This window comes from Balaenoptera ricei, chromosome X (assembly GCF_028023285.1).
Source record: "Balaenoptera ricei isolate mBalRic1 chromosome X, mBalRic1.hap2, whole genome shotgun sequence".
NCBI lineage: Eukaryota > Metazoa > Chordata > Mammalia > Artiodactyla > Balaenopteridae > Balaenoptera > Balaenoptera ricei.
This window is the reverse complement of record NC_082660.1, coordinates 16,089,371-16,108,134: the sequence shown is the minus strand read 5'-3', so window position 1 is coordinate 16,108,134 and position 18,764 is coordinate 16,089,371. Positions and strand designations below refer to the sequence as shown.

General features: G+C 41.9%; 1 protein-coding gene across 4 annotated transcripts in view; it reads left to right on the top strand.

The window, feature by feature from the left end:
- ADGRG2 (adhesion G protein-coupled receptor G2) overlaps positions 1-18,764 on the top strand; it is a 143,856-nt gene that overhangs the window by 53,966 nt on the left and 71,126 nt on the right. For all 4 annotated transcript variants that reach the window (XM_059910529.1, XM_059910531.1, XM_059910530.1 and 1 more), the window contains one exon: positions 9,420-9,538. In XM_059910529.1, coding sequence (XP_059766512.1) covers positions 9,421-9,538 — 118 coding nt within the window. In that variant the 5' untranslated portion in view covers position 9,420. The remainder of the gene's footprint in view (positions 1-9,419; positions 9,539-18,764) is intronic.

The following is an 18,764-nucleotide window of genomic DNA, read 5'->3' as shown; positions in this document are numbered from 1 at the left end:
CTCCATTTTTTTCAGATGAAAAATTGAGGTCCAGAGAGGTTAAGGAACAGGCCAAGCTTAACACGGTAAATGGTGGAGCTTGGATTCAAAAGCAGGCAGATGACTCTCTCATGCATGCTCTTATACCCTATGCTGTTTCTGTGTGTGTGTGTGTGTGTGTGTGTGTGTGTGTTGAACATATTTACTGTGAGCATTGGGGGAGGAGCCTGAAGAGTGAGGGCAGAGAGAAAGTAGGCTTTCACTTTGCCTTGGGTAATTCACACGTGGCTAATCAAGAGGATAGACTGAGGGTAGGACAGTAGAGAAATTTGGAGATGAGTGAGGGAGTGGAAAAATATAACACCTTTCACAAGGTTTTGTGAATATTTGTTTACTTTAAGTGCATAATTTATTTCTAATCTTAACATATCTGATATTGATTCACTTGTTTTATTGAATAAAGCCTTTTCCCCCCTGCATTAGAAAGCACTTGATGCTTATTAAGAAAGTCATTTTGCACTGTAAAGACCAAACAAATGATTTTCCTTCCATTTGCTTCTTTTAGAGACACAAAAGCTTCAAATTACCATCATGCCATATAGTTCACCATTAACTTTACTTTGTACTGTGACAAATGATACCCAAAGCTGCCATTTTGGAGTTCATATTCATCACCTAACAGTTAACCCAGTTTCTGTCCTCTTTAGGACTTTTTTTTTTTTTGGTGGGGCGTATGGGATGCCATTTCTCCTACTACAGCATTGTTGGCTGGCTTTAGTTCTTGGTGATTTTATCTTCAAAAAATTTTGTTGCTGAAGTTTGGAATGGTTCCTTTTGTCCTATATTTCTTCAAATTACCCCAATTTACAAGATTTAAAATTGCTGCTAGACAGTTTTGTAAGCATTCCAGAGAATTCTGTAAATAGTCTTAAATTGATTTATAAAATAGATAAAAATGTGAGGACTTTCCTTGTCAGGTTTTGGCACCAGGGTTCTTCTAGCCTGATAAGAGTAAGTTAGGCTGTGCCCTTTTTCTCTATCCTTTGAGATTTTGTGAGGTTGGAATTCCTGTGAAAGCATCTGGGGCTGGAGGTTTCTTTGTGGGGAAAATTTGGAGACCTTTTTTTTTAATATCATGCCTCTTTTTAAAAATAATTAATTAATTAATTAATTTTTGGCTGCGTTGAGTCTTCATTGCTGCACACGGGCTTTCTCTAGTTACGGCGAGCGGGGGCTACTCTTCCTTGTGGTGCTCGGGCTTCTCGTTGCGGTGGCTTCTCTTGTTGCGGAGCATGGGCTCTAGGTACGTGGGCTTCAGTAGTTGTGGCTCGAGGGCTCAGTAGTTGTGGCTCGCTGGCTTTAGAGCACAGGCTCAGTAGTTGTGGCACATCGGTTTAGTTGCTCCACGGCATGTGGGATCTTCCCGGACCAGGGCTCAAACCTGTGTCCCCAGCATTGGTAGGTGGATTCTTAACCACTGTGCCACCAGGGAAGTCCCCTAGACGTTTTTTTTTTTTTTTTTTTAAACTTATTTTATGTTTTATTTTTATTTTTTGGCTGCGTTGGGTCTTCGTTGCTGCGTGCGGGCTTTCTCTAGTTGCGGGGAGGGAGGGTTACTCTTTGTTGCTGTGCACGGGCTTCTCATTGCGGTGGCTTCTCTTGTTGCGGAGCATGGGCTCTAGGCGCGCGGGCTTCAGTAGTTGTGGCGCATGGGCTCAGTAATTGTGGCTCGCAGGCTCCAGAGCGCAGGCTCAGTAGTTGCAGTGCACGGGCTTAGTTGCTCCATGGCATGTGGGATCTTCCTGGAGCAGGGCTCAAACCCGTGTCCCCTGCATTGGCAGGCGGATTCTTAACCACTGTGCCACCAGGAAAGCCCCCCTAGACCTTTTAATTATGTGTCTCTTCAGGTTTATTATTTCTTCTTGATTCCTTCTTGGTAAGTTATATTTTTTTCCTAGAGATTTGCCCATTTTTATCTAGATTTTCAAAATGATTGAATAAAGTTCTTCCTAAGATCCTTTTACCTTTTATGTTTATAACATTTTCAGTTATGTTGCTTTTTAAATTTTTTCTGTTGGTTATCCGCTTACACTTCTCTCTCTTTTCTTCCCTCTCTTTCCCTCCCTCCCACCTCCCCTTCTCTTAATTTTGCCAGAATTGTCTTTCCAAAGGGCAGCCTTGGCTTTGTTAATAACCTTTGTGTCTTTTTATGTCATTTTATCTTTTATTTTTATTATTTCCTTTCTTCTTCTTTAGGTTTATTGTGCTGTTCTTTTTCAAACTTCTTAAGAAGGTGCTTAACTCATTAATTTTAAGTCTTTCTCTTTTTTTAAATATGTGCATTTAAAATAGAAATTTCACTCTAAAGATCTTTAGCTCTATCCCACATGTTTTGAGATATAATGTTTTTATTATTGACCCAATCAGATATTTTCTAATATATGTTAGGTCTTCTTTGACCCAAAAGTTATTTGTTAAATAATAGTTTAACTTTTTATTATAGCTTAATTGTGTTGTGGTCAGAGAACATACTCCTTTTTTCTAAATCTGTAAAATGTTTGTGAGACTTCTTTTATGGCCTGGTTGGCTTTCATAAATATTCTGTGTGTACTTGAAAAGGTTATGTACTCTGGAAGGTTCATGTATGGTCTTTAAGTCAGATTGGTTGAATGTGCCATTCAAATATTCTATATCCTTAGTGTCTTTCTTTGAATTTTATCAATTGTTGATAGACATGTGTGAATATCTCTCAATATGATTGTGAATTTGTTCTATCTCTCCTTGTATTCTGTCAAAAATATTGCTTTGTGTATTTCGAGGCTATATTATTAGTTGCATTCATGTGTAAGTTTGTTTAGTCTTCTTATAGAATTAAACCTTTTATGAATGAACCATTTTATTTATAGGTAATGCTTTTTGCTTTAAAGTATAATTTGTTTGATATTAGTATAAACACATTAATATTCTTTTGATTAGTATCTGCATTGCATATCTTTTCCATCCTTTTATTTTCAAACTTTCTGTATCATTGTTCTAGTTGTGTCCTTGTAAATAGCATATAGTTGCATTTTGTATTTTTTTCAGTCTTATAATCTTTGCCTTTTAATTGAATCATTTAGTCCATTTATATTTAATGAATCATTGATTTGTATGTGTGTTTAAACCCACCATCTTCTATTTTTCCTCACCATTCTTTGTTTCTTTTTCTCCCCTTTCTTGCCTTCTTTCCAAATGACTGAAATTCTAAAAACCATTTCTCCCCCTCCACTAGTTAGGAAATTATATACCCCACTTCTGTTTTTTAGTAACTACTACAGAAATTACAGCATCTACTCAAGTTTTCAATGTTGGAAGATAATCAGTACATTTAGCTTCCTGTAGGATAATACAAGGACCTTGGAAGACTTTAATTTTTTAAAAAATAAATTTATTTATTTAATTTATTTATTTTTGGCTGCACTGGATCTTTGTTGCTGTGCACAGGCTTTCCCTAGTTGTGGTGAGCGGGGCCTACTCTTCCTTGTGGTGCACAGGCTTCTCATTTTGGTGGCTTCTCTTGTTGCAGAGCATGGGCTCTAGGTGTGCAGGCTTCAGTAGTTATAGCACGTGGGCTCAGTAGTTGTGGCTCACGGGCTCTAGAGCGTGGGCTCAGTAGTTGTGGCACATGGGCTTACTTGCTTCGCGGCATGTGGGATCTTCCTGGACCACGGCTTGAACCCGTGTGCCCTGCATTGGCAGGTAGATTCTTAACCACTGCGTCACCAGGGAAGCCTGACTTTAATTTTTTAATTTCATTTTTATCTACTAATTGATATATTAAATATAGTTGCCATATTTTATTCTGTCATGTGTCACTTATCCCTGCAAGATATTATTAATATTTTATATAGTCAAAGTTCATTTGGATTTACCACTATATGGTGCCACCCTTAGCTCTGGGCAACTGGGGCCTCTGCCCTGTGTCTCATGCTTTATAGAGGTCCCCTCTCTGGCCCTTCCCCAGTCATACTGCTCTCCAAAGGATGAGAACTTTTTGATATAAAGAAGGCATGCCCACCTTGAGCCCGCCCTTCTTCTCCCCCAACCCTTGCTTCTGTGTCATGTTTTGGAAACTCAGGAGTTGGGAATTTCCTATCCAAATATTCTGTGCCTATTTCCAGGACCTGAGCAGTCCTCTTCTCCAGGGCAAGCCATGCTGCAGGTGTACCTACCTCTAGACCTAAGGGATGATCAAAGGATAGCTGCTTGAAGGAGAGAGGGGGATTTGGATCTATAGGCTGAGGTGTCCACATCCATGTGCACAAAGCCTCTTGTAGTTTGAGATGGAGACTTAGTGGAAGAATAAGGGAAAACTGGATCTCTTTTCAAACTCTTGACCTGTATACTACAAATGTTAGGAATGGGTCTGGTTACATACTAACTACTTTCTTTGTTCTTTGTTTCTTATTGTATCTCAGATCTTACATCTTTTGCCTGAATATATCTTTTAGGATTTATTTCAGTGAGGATTTGCAAGTAGTGAACAATATCACAGTTTTTGTTTATCTTCTGGTTTCCATTGTTGCTTCTGAGAAGATAGCTGTCAGTCTAACAGATGCGCCTTTGAAGGTTAACTGTCTTGTTTTCTTTGGCTACTTTCAAGATTTTCTCTGTGTCTTTGGTTTTCTTCAATTTCACTATTTTGTGTCTAGGTGTAGATCCCTTTTTATTTATTGTAGAAGTCCTTTGGGCTTGTTGCATCTGTGGATAGATGTTTTTCACCAGTGTGAGGTCAATCTGTCATCCTGATTTCAAACATTGACTCTTCCTCATTCTCTCCTCTTTGAATTTTGTTTCAATGTATGTTAGACCTTGTATTTCTTTTCTCCATGTCTCTGAACTGTTCTTTTGTATTTTGTATGTGGAGCTCAAGTTTGCTTCCTTACGCCCTCAGGCGTTAAGGGTCTCCTTTGCTTATATTACCTCCCTGAATTCCTGCTTTGGATTCACCTTTGGCCTGGTGATTCTCTTCTATCTTATCAGCTCTCTGATATATTTAAGAAAATGCTTTTAATATTTTATTCATGATTTTTAATTGTCTTCAGCAGAAGGTTTGGTCTAAATAACCTAACCCAACATATTCCTGGAACATTGAAGAAAAAAGAATTTTGGAGATATTTGCTGTATCAGGGTCTTTTAGCAGAGTTCAAGTTGAAATTTAATTATGCTTTTACAGTTTCCCGATTCTTTTTTCTTTTTTAAGTGGTTAAAGATATAACCAGAGACTCTAAAGAAAACCAGCCCTGAGATTCTCTGACTGCTTTGACAGTTGAATGATCAGAGTCAATTGCTTTTTCACCTTTTAGTTCTTGATTTATCTGCCCTGAGAACCTCTTTAGTACCTCCCTTTATAATTTCTCCTTGTGCTAGTCTTTTTTTTTTAATTTTTATTTATTTATTTATTTTTGGCTATGTTGGGTCTTCGTTGCTGCACGCAGGCTTTCTCTAGTTGTGGAGAGCCGGGGCTACTCTTTGTTGCGGTGCACGGGCTTCTCATTGCGGTGGCTTCTCTTGTTGTGGAGCATGGGCTCTAGGCGCGCGGGCTCAGTAGTTGTGGCTCACAGGCTCTAGGGCGCAGGCTCAGTAGTTGTGGTGCACGGACTTAGTTGCTCCGCGGCATGTGGGATCTTCCAGGACCAGGGCTCGAACCAGTGTCCCCTGCACTGGCAGGCGGATTCTTAACTACTGCGCCACCAGGGAAGTCCTCCTTGTGCTAGTCTTGTTAGCCAACACTTATGAATCAGTGTAAATATCTCAAAGGTGTAACATTTTCTAAAACACTTAGGGAGCAATTATCACACCTCTTGCTACTCAAGTCAAAAATATTGATAATTGCATACATCATTGCAGCCATGGTATAATCAGATTACATCAGTTAACCTGTGGTAGCAGAGAATGACCCTCACCCAGACCTGCTCTGCAGTGGTGTCAAGCTATTTCCCTCCTTTTAAACTTTATTCTATACCTAGATAAAGATAGATTTATCATTTATTACCATTCAAGGTTGCACTGATGGTCTACATTTAAAAAAATATGATACTTATACTATTTAATGAAATTGAAGAGATCTAGAATAATTTCTTGGAGTGGTACAAGCAGGGCCATGGCATTCAGTCATGTAGCTTATGTACTGTTCAACCTTAGGGGTTGCCATTTACATCAGAGTCTACAACCACAAAAGATGAACCTGGGGTAATCGTTAATGAGTGGTTATCTAGTGTCAAGGTCTAGATTTTACTGTTTAAATGCTAGCAAATAGTTTTCTTTGTAATGGATGCTATCTCACAAGCCATCCTTAGCACCTTGAAATTTTGCTAAGAGCCAGTGGCTATTCATCTTTGTTGATGACGTAGATAGCCTTGAAGCAACCCAACTTGCACCAGAAGATGAAGAAAAGTTCCAGCTGAAAAAGATAAAAATGACTTTTATATATAATGAGTTAGGGTTTCAAAATCCATAGATTTCCCTCTTTGATCAGTGATCCCAGAGATGTCATGACCCAGCAGGATGTTCTCTAGTTTATGCAGAAGGCAGTAGGAGTGGCACTATTTTAAATACCATAAAACTTCTTCTCCTATTAGGAAATATATATTCAGCCTTGAGGAAACATATTACAGGCTTGGAATATGGACAATGGAAAGCAGTCTTTTCAGTGGTGCCAGGTCTGCAGTAAGTTCTTCCTGATCCATATTCTCTTTTCAAGATGGTTACTGGAATCACCCTTCGTTGTGCCCTTTCCTGCCGTCATCTGGGAGCTGAGTACAAGCTCTCTTCAGTGGAAAAGCATGGTTTATTTTGATCAGAGGCCCAAGTCACAGCACATATTAACCAGTCACTCAGTGCCATGACTAATTTAACTTTGACTATATCTTATACACCACTTAGGCCCTACCCTAGAAGTTGGCAAAGCTCAAGAATGAGTTTGCAGAAATTTTGAAAATTCTATAATAGCATTTTGAGTTTGTTGATTCATTTCACCTGACGAACTCAAAACAGTTTACTTCCAAGGAGATCAATTCCCAGGAGGCCAGCATTGTGGCCTGGTAGAAGGAGTAGGAGTCCCACCAAACAGCCAGATGACCTTGACCCATCCCCTAGAACACGTTGGGCCTCTTTCTACATCTGTAGAATAAGGGTTTCAGCTAGGTGAATTCTGAATTCCTTTCCAGAAACAGACTGCTCTGATACTCTTTCCAGAACTAAAATTAGATACTTGTGTAGTAAATCTTCTAAATCAGCTCTGTGAATTCCAGGTAGCGTCAAGCCTAAGGCATTTGTATAGGAGAGTTTTTTTGTAGAGGTTCATTAAATATAGCTTAAAAAAAAAAAAGGGAATGCTTCTGGAAGGGGAGCTGAGTTAAAAATTTTAAATAGATTAATTTTTAAACTTTTATATGAAACTTTTTATGACATATATATTAGTGTATAATTCAATGAATTTCAGAAACTGAACACACCATGTAACCAGCACACAGAATATTACCGGAACCTCGGAAGCCCCACTGAGCCCACTTCTAATTGTTATATCCTCTGCCCCCTTCCAAGGGTATCCATGCTCCCACCCTCATTCCATCGATTAGTTTTGCCTGCTTTTGTTCCTCATCTGAATGGGATCATGGACAACATGCATTCCTTTATGTCTGGCTCCTTTATCTAACATGGTATTTCAGAGATTCATCAATATTATTGTGTGTAGCTGTAGTAGACACTTAAATTTTCTTCCAGAGAGACATTGCTTTATCTTTGCACAACGACGTTTTGTTCAAGTGACTCATTCGGGAGGGTCAGTAATATGCCATTATGAACAGAGAGAGGGTGAAAGTGCTGGAGAGAAACCAGAGGCACTTTATAATTTATTAATATAGTGTGTTATTAATATATAATACAATTTACAGTATTGATTTTAAAAATAGAAGTCCTCTTTGGAAGGAGAAGGACTCACTTCCTGCTCTAAGACGTTATCATGCCATGTCCAAGGAAAGAATCATTCCTCTGGTACCGGCAATGGCTGTTAAATTATAGGATTCTTAAAGATTGCTAGCTTTTCCTGGAGACTGAGAAATCGTGATTTATTCCCATCTTTCTGTGTCCTTATCCCTGTAATCCCTGCACTATCTTAACCCTGCACGTATGAGGTGCAAAATAGCTATTTGTTGACTGACTGAAGGGTCTACAGCTAGCATTTATAGTGCCTTCACAGTGCCAGCCCCTGTGCCCAGATCTCTTGTTTACTCACCACAGCCACACTATCAGGCTGGTGCTATTATCACAGTTTGCTAGATGGGGAATCTTGGCCATCGGAAATAACTTATCCAGAGTCACTCAGACATTGTGTGGCAGAGCCAGGACCTTTGATCCCATGCTCTTTAGCCTTCACCGCGGTGCCTGCACACTCTATCTCAGGCCGACAGAAGCTGCGGTGGTGGCTAGGTGCTTGGGTGCCCTGTGGCCAGGAGCTCTGCCAGCTGAGAACACACAGCCTGGTCTGTCCCGGCCCCTTCCCCTGTGGCCACGTAGAAGGAGCCTGCTCAGTGGGCTCTCACTGCCCGAGCCCCGTGGGTGGGATGTGATTTCCTGGCTGGCTTCTTCCTCCCTCAGTATCCCCCGCCAGCGCCTGCTGCGGGTGCTGACTGCCTGTCACGGGGTTCCGTTGGCCAACTCCTCCATCGGGAGAGGAACGGACGCAGCCTTAGCATCTGCAGTTTTCTCCGCGTGCCGAGCTCCTCTCAGCCTCTGCCCCACCTCCCCCATGTGTGTTTCATCTAGTTACCGCCTGGTTAACCCTCACATCTCATCTGGTATATATTGGCCCTCGATGATTATTCGTTGGAAGGAAATGAATAAATGAACGGTAAATGAGACTTTAAAATTCAGTATTGATATAAACTTCACTTTTTAAAAAATGTTGACTCTGCCCTCCCCACTACTAAAAATGTAAGCGATGATAATGAATTAACATATAATAAAGAGGAAATGCAGCGTACCCATCCTTTTACAGTATGACATAAATGGGATAGATCATTTATAAGATTCTGTGACCTCTTCTGGTTCTTAGCATAGTTTTTAACCAGCCTTTATATAGTGGTAGTCATTATATATGCAGCATTTTGTGTTTTTAAGTTCTTTTCTTGATATTTTGCATGTGTTGATGTTTTCCATAAATCTACATGGACTACCTTGCTTATCATTTTCATTATAATATCCCACTGGGTGGGCCTCCTGTAATAAACATGGGTTTTGCTTTTTGTAGCCAGTGCCCACCTGGCATTGCCAGTTCTCTGGACTAGAGTAATTTAAGGAAGCAGGTTGCAGGTTGTCTTGCTTGAGGGACTGGCCTTTTGGGCATTGTTGTGTCGTGATTATGGCAAGCTGTGATGATGTGTCCCCCTATTTTATTCCAGGATGCTTTTCTCTGGTGGGCAGTGTGGCCGTGTTGGCAGACCTGAAGAACTTTTACTGACGTTCAGGATATTCCTTGTCATCATTTGTCTTCATGTCACGCTGGTTACATCCCTGGAAGGTAAGGTGCCCATTTTCCTTCATCTTTTTCCTATTTTATCTGTGTGTGTGTGTGTGTGTGTGTGTGTGTGTGTGTGTGTATTTGGGATTGTTTTACTGTGGTAAAATAAACATAACATAAAACTTAACCATTTTAACCATTTTTAAGTATATAATTCACTGGCATTAAATGTATTCACAATTTTGTGCAACCATCACCACTATCCAGTTCCAGAACATTTTCATCATCTCAAATAGGAACTCTGTACCCATTAAGCAATAACTTCCCTTCCCCCCTCCCCCCAGGCCCTGGTAACCTCTGTTATTTCTGTCTCTATGATTTTGCCTATTCTAGGTACCTCATGTAAGTATAAGGAATCATACAATATTCATCCCTTTGTGTCTGGCTTATTTCCCTTAGCATGTTTCCAAGGTTCATCCATGTTGTAGCATGATCCAGAATTTCATTCCTTTTTAAGGCTGAATAATGCTCCATTGTATGTACATATTTTGTTTATCTATTCAATGTTGATGGACATTTGGGTTATTTCCACCTTTTGGCTATTATAAATAATGCTAGTGTGAACATTGGTGTATAAGTATCCGTTTGAGTCCCTTCTTTCAATTCTTTGGGGTATATATACCTAGGAGTAGAATTGCTGGGTCATATGGTAATTCTATGTTTAACTTTTTGAGGATCTGCCAAACTGTTTCCCACAGAGGCTGTACCATTTAACATTCTCACCAGCAAGGCACAAGGATTCCAATTTTTCTATATCCTCACCAACACTTGTTATTTTCTGTTGTTTTGATAATGGATGTGAAATGGTATCACTGTGGTTTTTATTTGCATTTCCTTAATTAGTGATTTTGAACATGTTTTCATGTGCTTATTAGCCATTTGTGTATCTTCTTTAGAGAAATGACTATTCGAATCTTTGGTCCATTTTTGAATTGGGTTGTTTGGGGATTTCTGTTGTCATTGAGTTTTAGGAGTTCATTATATATTCAGGATATTAATCCTTTATTATATATATGATTTGCAAATATTTTCCCCCTTCTGTGAGTTGTCTTTTCACTCTTTTTTTTTTTGGCTGCGTTGGGTCTTCGTTGCTGTGCACGGGCTTTCTTTAGTTGTGGCAAGCGGGAGCTACTCTTTATTGCAGTGTGCGGGCTTCTCATTGCGGTGGCTCCTCTTGTTGTGGAGCACGGGCCCTAGAGCACATGGGCTTCAGTAGTTGTGGCACGCAGGCTCAGTAGTTGTGGCGCACGGGCTTAGTTGCTCCGCAGCATGTGGGATATTCCTGGACCAGGGATCGAACCCGTGTCCCCTGCATTGGCAGGTGGATTCTTAACCACTGCGCCACCAGGGAAGTCCCTTTTCACTCTTTTAATAGTGTTCTTTGATGCACAAAAGTTTTTAATTTTGATGAAGTCCAATTTGTCTATTTTTACTTTATTGCCTGTGCTTTTGCTGTCATATCCAAGAAATGTCATGAAGCTTTTTCCCTATTTTTCTTCTAAGAACTTTATAGTTTTAGCTTTTATGTTTAGGGCCTTTGATCCATTTTGAGTTCATTTTGTATATGTTGTAAGGTAAAGATCCAACTTCATTATTTTGCAAGTGGATATCCAGTTTTCCCAGTACCATTTGTTGAAAACACTGTCTTTTCCCCACTGAGTGGTCTTGGCACCTTGGTCAAAAATTAATTGACCATATATGTGAGGGTATATTTCTGGTGTTTATTTGTTTTTAAAAGTACCTACTCGAAGGCACTTCTGCATGGAAACTTAAGGGAGACAGAGAATCACCCTAATGAAGCAGCCTCCATTTCAGAAAAGAGGATCCTTAGAAGCTTATGTGAGAAGGGGAAAAGGTACCTGAGGAAGGCAATGAAAAGTCCAGAAACCCCAGGGCTGCAATATCTTTGGGTACAACTGCCAAAAGAATACAGTGCTATGCAAATATAAAGAATCAGTATTTGAGAAGACATTATTAAGGACACACAGAGAAATAGCTTACTTATTTAAAAGAGAGTTGCAAGACCAAGGAATCTTTGTTGGATAAAGCAAATATCTACTAGCAGCAAACAACAGCATAAATACAACACACACACACAGATGCACACAAACTAAATGGAAAACTTGCAACAGACTAAAACACAGTTGACAGTCCTTCAAAAGTAGGCACTGGGGGCTTCCCTGGTGGCGCAGTGGTTGAGAATCTGCCTGCTAATGCAGGGGACACGGGTTCGAGCCCTGGTCTGGGAGGATCCCACATGCCACGGAGCTACTGGGCCCGTGAGCCACAGCTACTGAGCCTGCGCGTCTGGAGCCTGTGCTCCGCAACAGGAGAGGCCGCGATAGTGAGAGGCCCACGCACCGCGATGAAGAGTGGCCCCCACTCGCCGCAACTGGAGAAAGCCCTCGCACAGAAACGAAGACCCAACACAGCCATAAATAAATAAATAAATAAATAAATAAATAAATAAATAAAAATTCCCTTCTTAAAAAAAAAATCTGTTTTAAAAAAAAAAAAAAAAGTAGGCACTGGGGCATATTGTCAAGAAGCCACGATACTTTACACAAAGAAATAAGAGCTAAATCTGTATTGACTGCTTACAATATGCTGGGTTCCTATGTGCTTTACATACATCCACTCTCTTAAGCTGCTCAACCAAATCTATTAAGGGGAGATCCTAGTCTTAGCACCATTTCCCAGATCAAGAAACTGAGGCTCAGAGAGATAAGTAACTTGCTCAAGGGAGTGGCCGAGCTGGGAATTGTACCCAACTTGGAATTTTGTGCTCCTAACCACAAAACCGGAGTTCTCAAACATGAGTGTGCATCAGAATCACCTGGAAGGCTTGTTAAGACAGATTCCTGGGTCCTTCCCTCAGAGTTTTTGATTTAGTAGCTCTGGGGCGGGCCCTGAGAATTGACATTTCTAACAAGTTCTCAGATGATGTTGATGTGACTGGTTCAGAGACGATACCATTACCTACACAGCTGGCAGAAGACATAAGTAGGGAGAGAAAACTCCAGATATATATCATGGGATACAAATTCTTTTATGGCCATGTGACGTTCATGTAAACTGTGCTCACACACATCATCTCCTTGGGACATTAAGACACCACTGTGGGATTGTCAGGGCAAAAATCAGATGTCCCCACTTTACTGATGAGTAAATGTCCCCAGGGACGTTGTTGGTCAGGAACCAGCGGAGCCAGACTAGATACTAGATCTTTGGTCTCGCGTTTCAGTGCTTTTTCCACCACAGAGTAGATGAGGAAGGAAAGTGGAACACAGGGGGAGAAAATCACCAAAAGGAAAGCTGCTTGGTAGAAATAAGTCTTTTTGAAAAAGTATATTTAAAAATTATGAAAATGGGGCAGGTAAACAGAGTTGCATGGCTCTGAAACCAGCCTGAGTAGGGAAAACCTGTGTGGATGCTAAGGTCGCTGAACGTATTTCTTGCTCTGGCTCTCTGATGAATTGATTTCTTAAGGCAGTGGTTCTCAGAGTGTGGCCCCCAGACAAGCAGCATCAGCATCACCTGGGAGCTTTTTAGAAGTGCAGACTCTCAGGCCCAGCCTGGACCTGCTGAATTGGAAACTCTGAGGGTGGGGTCCAGCAGTCTGTGCTTTAACCATCCCTCCCGGTGATGCTGATGCATGCTCAGAGAGCCACAGTCTTAAAGGATTGGCTGAAACATTACTGTGCCCCATGATATAGTAGAAAGGTGGTGAGATCTAGAGTTAGAGCTCTCCCCGTGCCTGCCACCTGCTATTTGTATGATCTCTATTTGCCAGTAGACTGATATGGGACTCTATTTCCTCATCTTCAAAATGGGTGTAATCCTGAGCTCCCCCAGTGGGCTCTTGTTTTTTTTTTTTTTAAACACTTTGGCAGTTTCTTTATTTTTTATTTTTATTTTTTAATTAATTTATTTTTGGCTGTGTTGGGTCTTCGTTTCTGTGCAAGGGCTTTCTCTAGCTGTGGCAAGCGGGGGCCACTCCTCATCGTGGTGTGCGGGCCTCTCACTATCGCGGCCTCTCTTGTTGGGAGCACAGGCTCCAGACGCTCACGCTCAGTAGTTGTGGCTCACGGGCCCAGCTGCTCTGTGGCGTGTGGGCTCTTCCCAGACCAGGGCTCGAACCCGTGTCCCCTGCATTGGCAGGCAGATTCTCAACCACTGCGCCACCAGGGAAGCCCTGGGCTCTTGTTAAGGCTCAATATATGTTAAAAAAAAAAAAAAAAACCTCCATGATGGCAAAGGTTTTTCTTTTTCTTTTTTCTGTTTCTTTTTCCAGCTTTATTGACGTATAACATTGCATATGCAAAGGTTTTTCTGAATGAAGTTTTGGGATCTGGAAAGGGCTAAATAGGAGTTTGTTATTGTCTTTCAGAACTCCAACTAAGAGTATTCATGATATTTAATAATCACTTTGGAAATATTTACCTTGTGCCAGCCGCTGTTCTTTGAAGTAGGCACTAGTATTAGGCTCCGTTTTACAGACTTACAGGAAACCGAGGCACAAAGAAGGTAAGCAACTTGCCCTAGGTTAAACATTTTGGTTGCAGAGTTGCAATTCAAGCTGAGGCCATCTGACCCAAAGTTTGTGTGTTTAGCCACTACGCTATCCTGTCTTCAGCATTCTTAACCTCCCTGCTACACTAGGTTGTGTACTCTGCTTGGTGGTTGTGTAGCTGTAGGTTAAACATAAAGGTGGAATCCACTTTTGGACTGGATCATCCAGATGGCTTATAGGCATCATCTCTCTGAACAGCTTTGGACTGAGGCAGGTTCTTTTTTTTAAACATCTTTATTGGAGTATAATTGCTTTACAATGGTGTGTTAGTTTCTGCTTTATAACAAAGTGAATCAGCTATACATATACATATATCCCCATATCCCCTCCCTCTTGCAGCTCCCTCCCTCCCACCCTCCCTATCCCACCCCTCTAGGTGGTCACAAAGCACCGAGCTGATCTCCCTGTGCTATGTGGCTGCTTCCCACTAGCTATCTATTTTACATTTGGTAGTGTATATATGTCAATGACACTCTCTCACCCTGTCACATCTCACCCCTCCCCCTCCCCATATCCTCAAGTCCATTCCTAGTAGGTCTGTGTCTTTATTCCCGTCTTGCCACTAGGTTCTTCATGACCTTTTTTTTTTTTTTTTTTCCTTAGATTCCATATATATGTGTTAGCATACTGTATTTGTTTTTCTCTTTCTGACTTACTTCACTCTGTATGACAGACTCTAACTCCATCCACCTCATTACAAATACCTCCATTTCATTTCTTTTTATGGCTGAGTAATATTCCATTGTATATATATGCCACATCTTCTTTATCCATTCATCCGATGATGGACACTTAGGTTGCTTCCATGTCCTGGCTATTGTAAATAGAGCTGCAATGAACATTTTGGTACATGACTCTTTTTGAATTATGGTTTTCTCAGGGTATATGCCCAGTAGTGGGATTGCTGGCTCGTATGGTAGTTCTATTTTTAGTTTTTTAAGGAACCTCCATACTGTTCTCCATAGTGGCTGTATCAATTTACATTCCCACCAACAGTACAAGAGTGTTCCCTTTTCTCCACACCCTCTCCAGCATTTATTGTTTGTAGATTTTTTGATGATGGCCATTCTGACCGGTGTGAGATGATACCTCATTGTAGTTTTGATTTGCATTTCTCTAATGATTAAGGATGTTGAGCATTCTTTCATGTGTCTGTTGGCCTTCTGCATATCTTCTTTGGAGAAATGTCTATTTAGGTCTTCTGCCCATTTTTGGATTGGGTTGTTTGTTTTTTTGTTATTGAGCTGCATGAGCTGCTTGTAAATCTTGGAGATTAATCCTTTGTCAGTTGCTTCATTTGCAAATATTTTCTCCCATTCTGAGGGTTGTCTTTTGGTCTTGTTTATGGTTTCCTTTGCTGTGCAAAAGCTTTTAAGTTTCATTAGGTCCCATTTGTTTGTGTTTTTATTTCCATTTCTCTTGGGGCTGGCACAAAAAGGATCTTGCTGTGATTTATGTCATAGAGTGTTCTGCCTATGTTTTCCTCTAACAGTTTGATAGTGTCTGGCCTTACACTTAGGTCTTTAATCCATTTTGAGTTTATTTTTGTGTATGGTGTCAGGGAGTGTTCTAATTTCATACTTTTACATGTACCTGTCCAGTTTTCCCAGCGCCACTTATTGAAGAGGCTGTCTTTTCTCCACTGTATATGCTTGCCTCCTTTATCAAAGATAAGGTGACCATATGTCTGAGGCAGGTTCTTTTCAGTTCAGGATGGCTTAGGTCTGGTCTTTGATGAAGGCCAAGGGGATCTGCTACTTCTACACTGGATAATCAGTTGCGTGGTAATGAGTGCCTGCTGTGTGCCTAGCATGACTGGCTGCTGAGAGGACATCATCTCTGACTCCAGGAAATTTACACTCCAGTTGGAGGGAAATGACTATGACACATGAGAACAGTACAAACTGTAACTAAATCCTGAAGTGTGAGTCAGTGCTATAGGGCTTTAACATACGGCCCTTGGCCAAATCCGTGGGTGAGTCTAGTTAAATGTTAAGCCACCTGTAGCAGATGCTGTTGGTGCTCTGCCCATCTCCCCTTGGCCCACCCAGAGGTCACCTACAGACAGATCCTGCACATGCTGGTGGCTCCCATGTCTCCCTTACTGAGAATGATCTGTACCCATGCGCCCATGCTTGGCCTCTACGTGGAACAAGCTAGTAGTGCCAGGGAGTTAATACCCCAAAGCAGTGAAGAATGGGAGTTCGTGTTTACCTATGCCAGCTTCCCTGTCCCTTGGTGGGACAATGCTAAGGTGTGTTCTATACACCTAGGAGATTGTTGGATTGGGCCACAGTTGCCCATAGTAGCAGTGTGCTAATTAATGTACCCATTATTGGCTTTACTCTCTTCCCTACCTCACTCCCCTACTCCCTCCCTCTGCTTCCTGGGGTCATCCCCATTTGGAAACACACTCATTTTCCAAGTCCAGCCCAGTGTTACTGCCTCTATGAAACCTCCCCTGACGTCTTCACAAGAATTAAATCTCTTCCTCCAGAGCTCCCTTTTCCTGTTTATCCATGTCTTTTTATGCTTGTCACTTTGTATCAAGTCATGATGTACTTCCTTTGCATCATGAGTCCTTTCAGCATATGGTCTGTGCCAGGTGAGAAGGGAGAGTGAAGGTTTGGCAAGGTGGGTGGGAAACTAATGGGGTGAAAGCAGGCAGAGGGCCTGCTCTGGGGCAGGCCGTGCTATAGATCATCTCATTTAATCCTCACAAAAACTCTTTATGGTAGATATTTTAAGTCTCAGTTTGCAGATGAAGAAACTGAATGTCAAAGAGAGTAAGTCATTTGCCCAGAGTCACACAGCTTGGAGGATCCCCCATTGGAATCAGTAGCCCGTACTGTTCATACTCTACCGGGTTGCCCAGTAAGTGGAGACTGAATGAACGTGGCACTGAGGCATGGAGAGAAGAGGGAGAGGGAGCCTGAAGTAAGCTGCCAGAGCGCAGCCGTTGCCCCTGGCTCTGGGGTATCTGGACTGCAAACACAGTAGCTTCGTCCTGGGAGCCTGAGAGATGACTCAGTAGCTCTTGACAGTGAGGAGGGATCAGACTGACACTCACTTTTTTTTTTTAACATCTTTATTGGAGTATAATTGCTTTACAATGGTGTGTTAGTTTCTGCTTTATAACAAAGTGAATCAGCTATACATATACATATATTCCCATATCTTCTCCCCGGACTGACACTCTCTTGTTAGGCCACTGGACAACAGAGAGAACCCTTAGACCTTGACACTTCCAGTTGTGTAATTTGGTGATGTTCGAGGGAGTCATTCTTGGTCTACCAGAAGCCCAAATCAGTTTTGGCAGGTAACTTACCTCTAGCCTCTAGCTCTCTTGGGCTGTGCCAATACCTCTTTTCTTTTCTTCCTTCCTTCCTTCCTCCCTCCCTCCCTCCCTTCCTTCCTTCCTTCCTTTCTTCCTTCCACTGCTTCTTCTTTTTTGTCTTTCAAGAAGATCTTCTTTTAGGTACAGCTGTTTTCCAGAGCGTGAGATGACGTATTAGTGGAAGATGGTTATAATTTCATTCTTGCAGAGTTGTCATCCCCATTTGGAAACAAGTACACATTTGAGCCAGTTTGGTGACCTCATGAGCTATAATCCTAACTTACTGTCTTTCTGGGCTGGATCTAGATCTTTCTGTGCTGAAGGCATTTCTAGTGTTAGATTTCTCTCTAATTCCCCTTCTCCAAGGCCTCACTGGCTTGTCTCCTCTTACCATCTCATGCTTTGTCCATCCAAGTCTTTGTTCTTCTTTCCAAACCCAGTGCTGGTCTCCTTCTCTCTCACTTTCCTATCTGTAAAATTGAGATTATAAATACCAGAGTGCTGATCTGATACTCAGCCAATCTCCCAAGCCCCCAAAATTCCACACAGGCATGAGGTCACTTCTGCTGGGCCCTGACTCTTTCCCTGGCAGGTAGAAGTGATGACAGGGAATGATAGAGAATCTAGATGGGTTGAGGGGGAAACTGAAAGCAGAGGACATTGTGTCCCACTTTCCACTTAGAACTCCAGATGAGAACCCCTCACAGTGGCCTGTAAATCAACATGGGGCAGTGGCACAGATGAGAAATGGTGGCACAGTGTGTTTAGGCAGAGTGAAGGCTGGAGGTGGTGTCCTCTCCAGGTCTTTCTCATCTCTTGTGTGACAGGGAAGGGATTCGAAATTGCCCTCGTGTTCCTAGTGGGTAGCTCTGTTGAGAGCCAGGGGCAGGGACAGGGCTGTAGAGATGACGGTGTGGACAGCTGAGACCAGGGGCCAGATGGAGGATGTGACAGACACTCAGTGGTGAGAGCTGAGAGGACCTAGGTCAGCAAGAGAGGGACCCCCAGGCCAGGGTGGGATTCTGAGAGACTAGAACATGGGGCCCACTGGACACAGCCTTCAGCAGTGGATGCCAGCTGGACCCCCAGGAACCCTGCAGGGTGAGGGAGATCCCTGGAGAGGCCCTTGAGAACCCAGGGCTCAGCACGAGGTGATGTAGGTCCTTTCTCCCTACTGTGCAGACCACTGGCACCCCATTCCTAACCTGGAAGCCATCTTGACTACCAGAAGGAAGAGGAGGGAAAACGAAGATTGCGCATTTATCTGGAAGACATTGAGTTACCTAGAGACCATTTTAGAGCAGAATAGAGAGCTA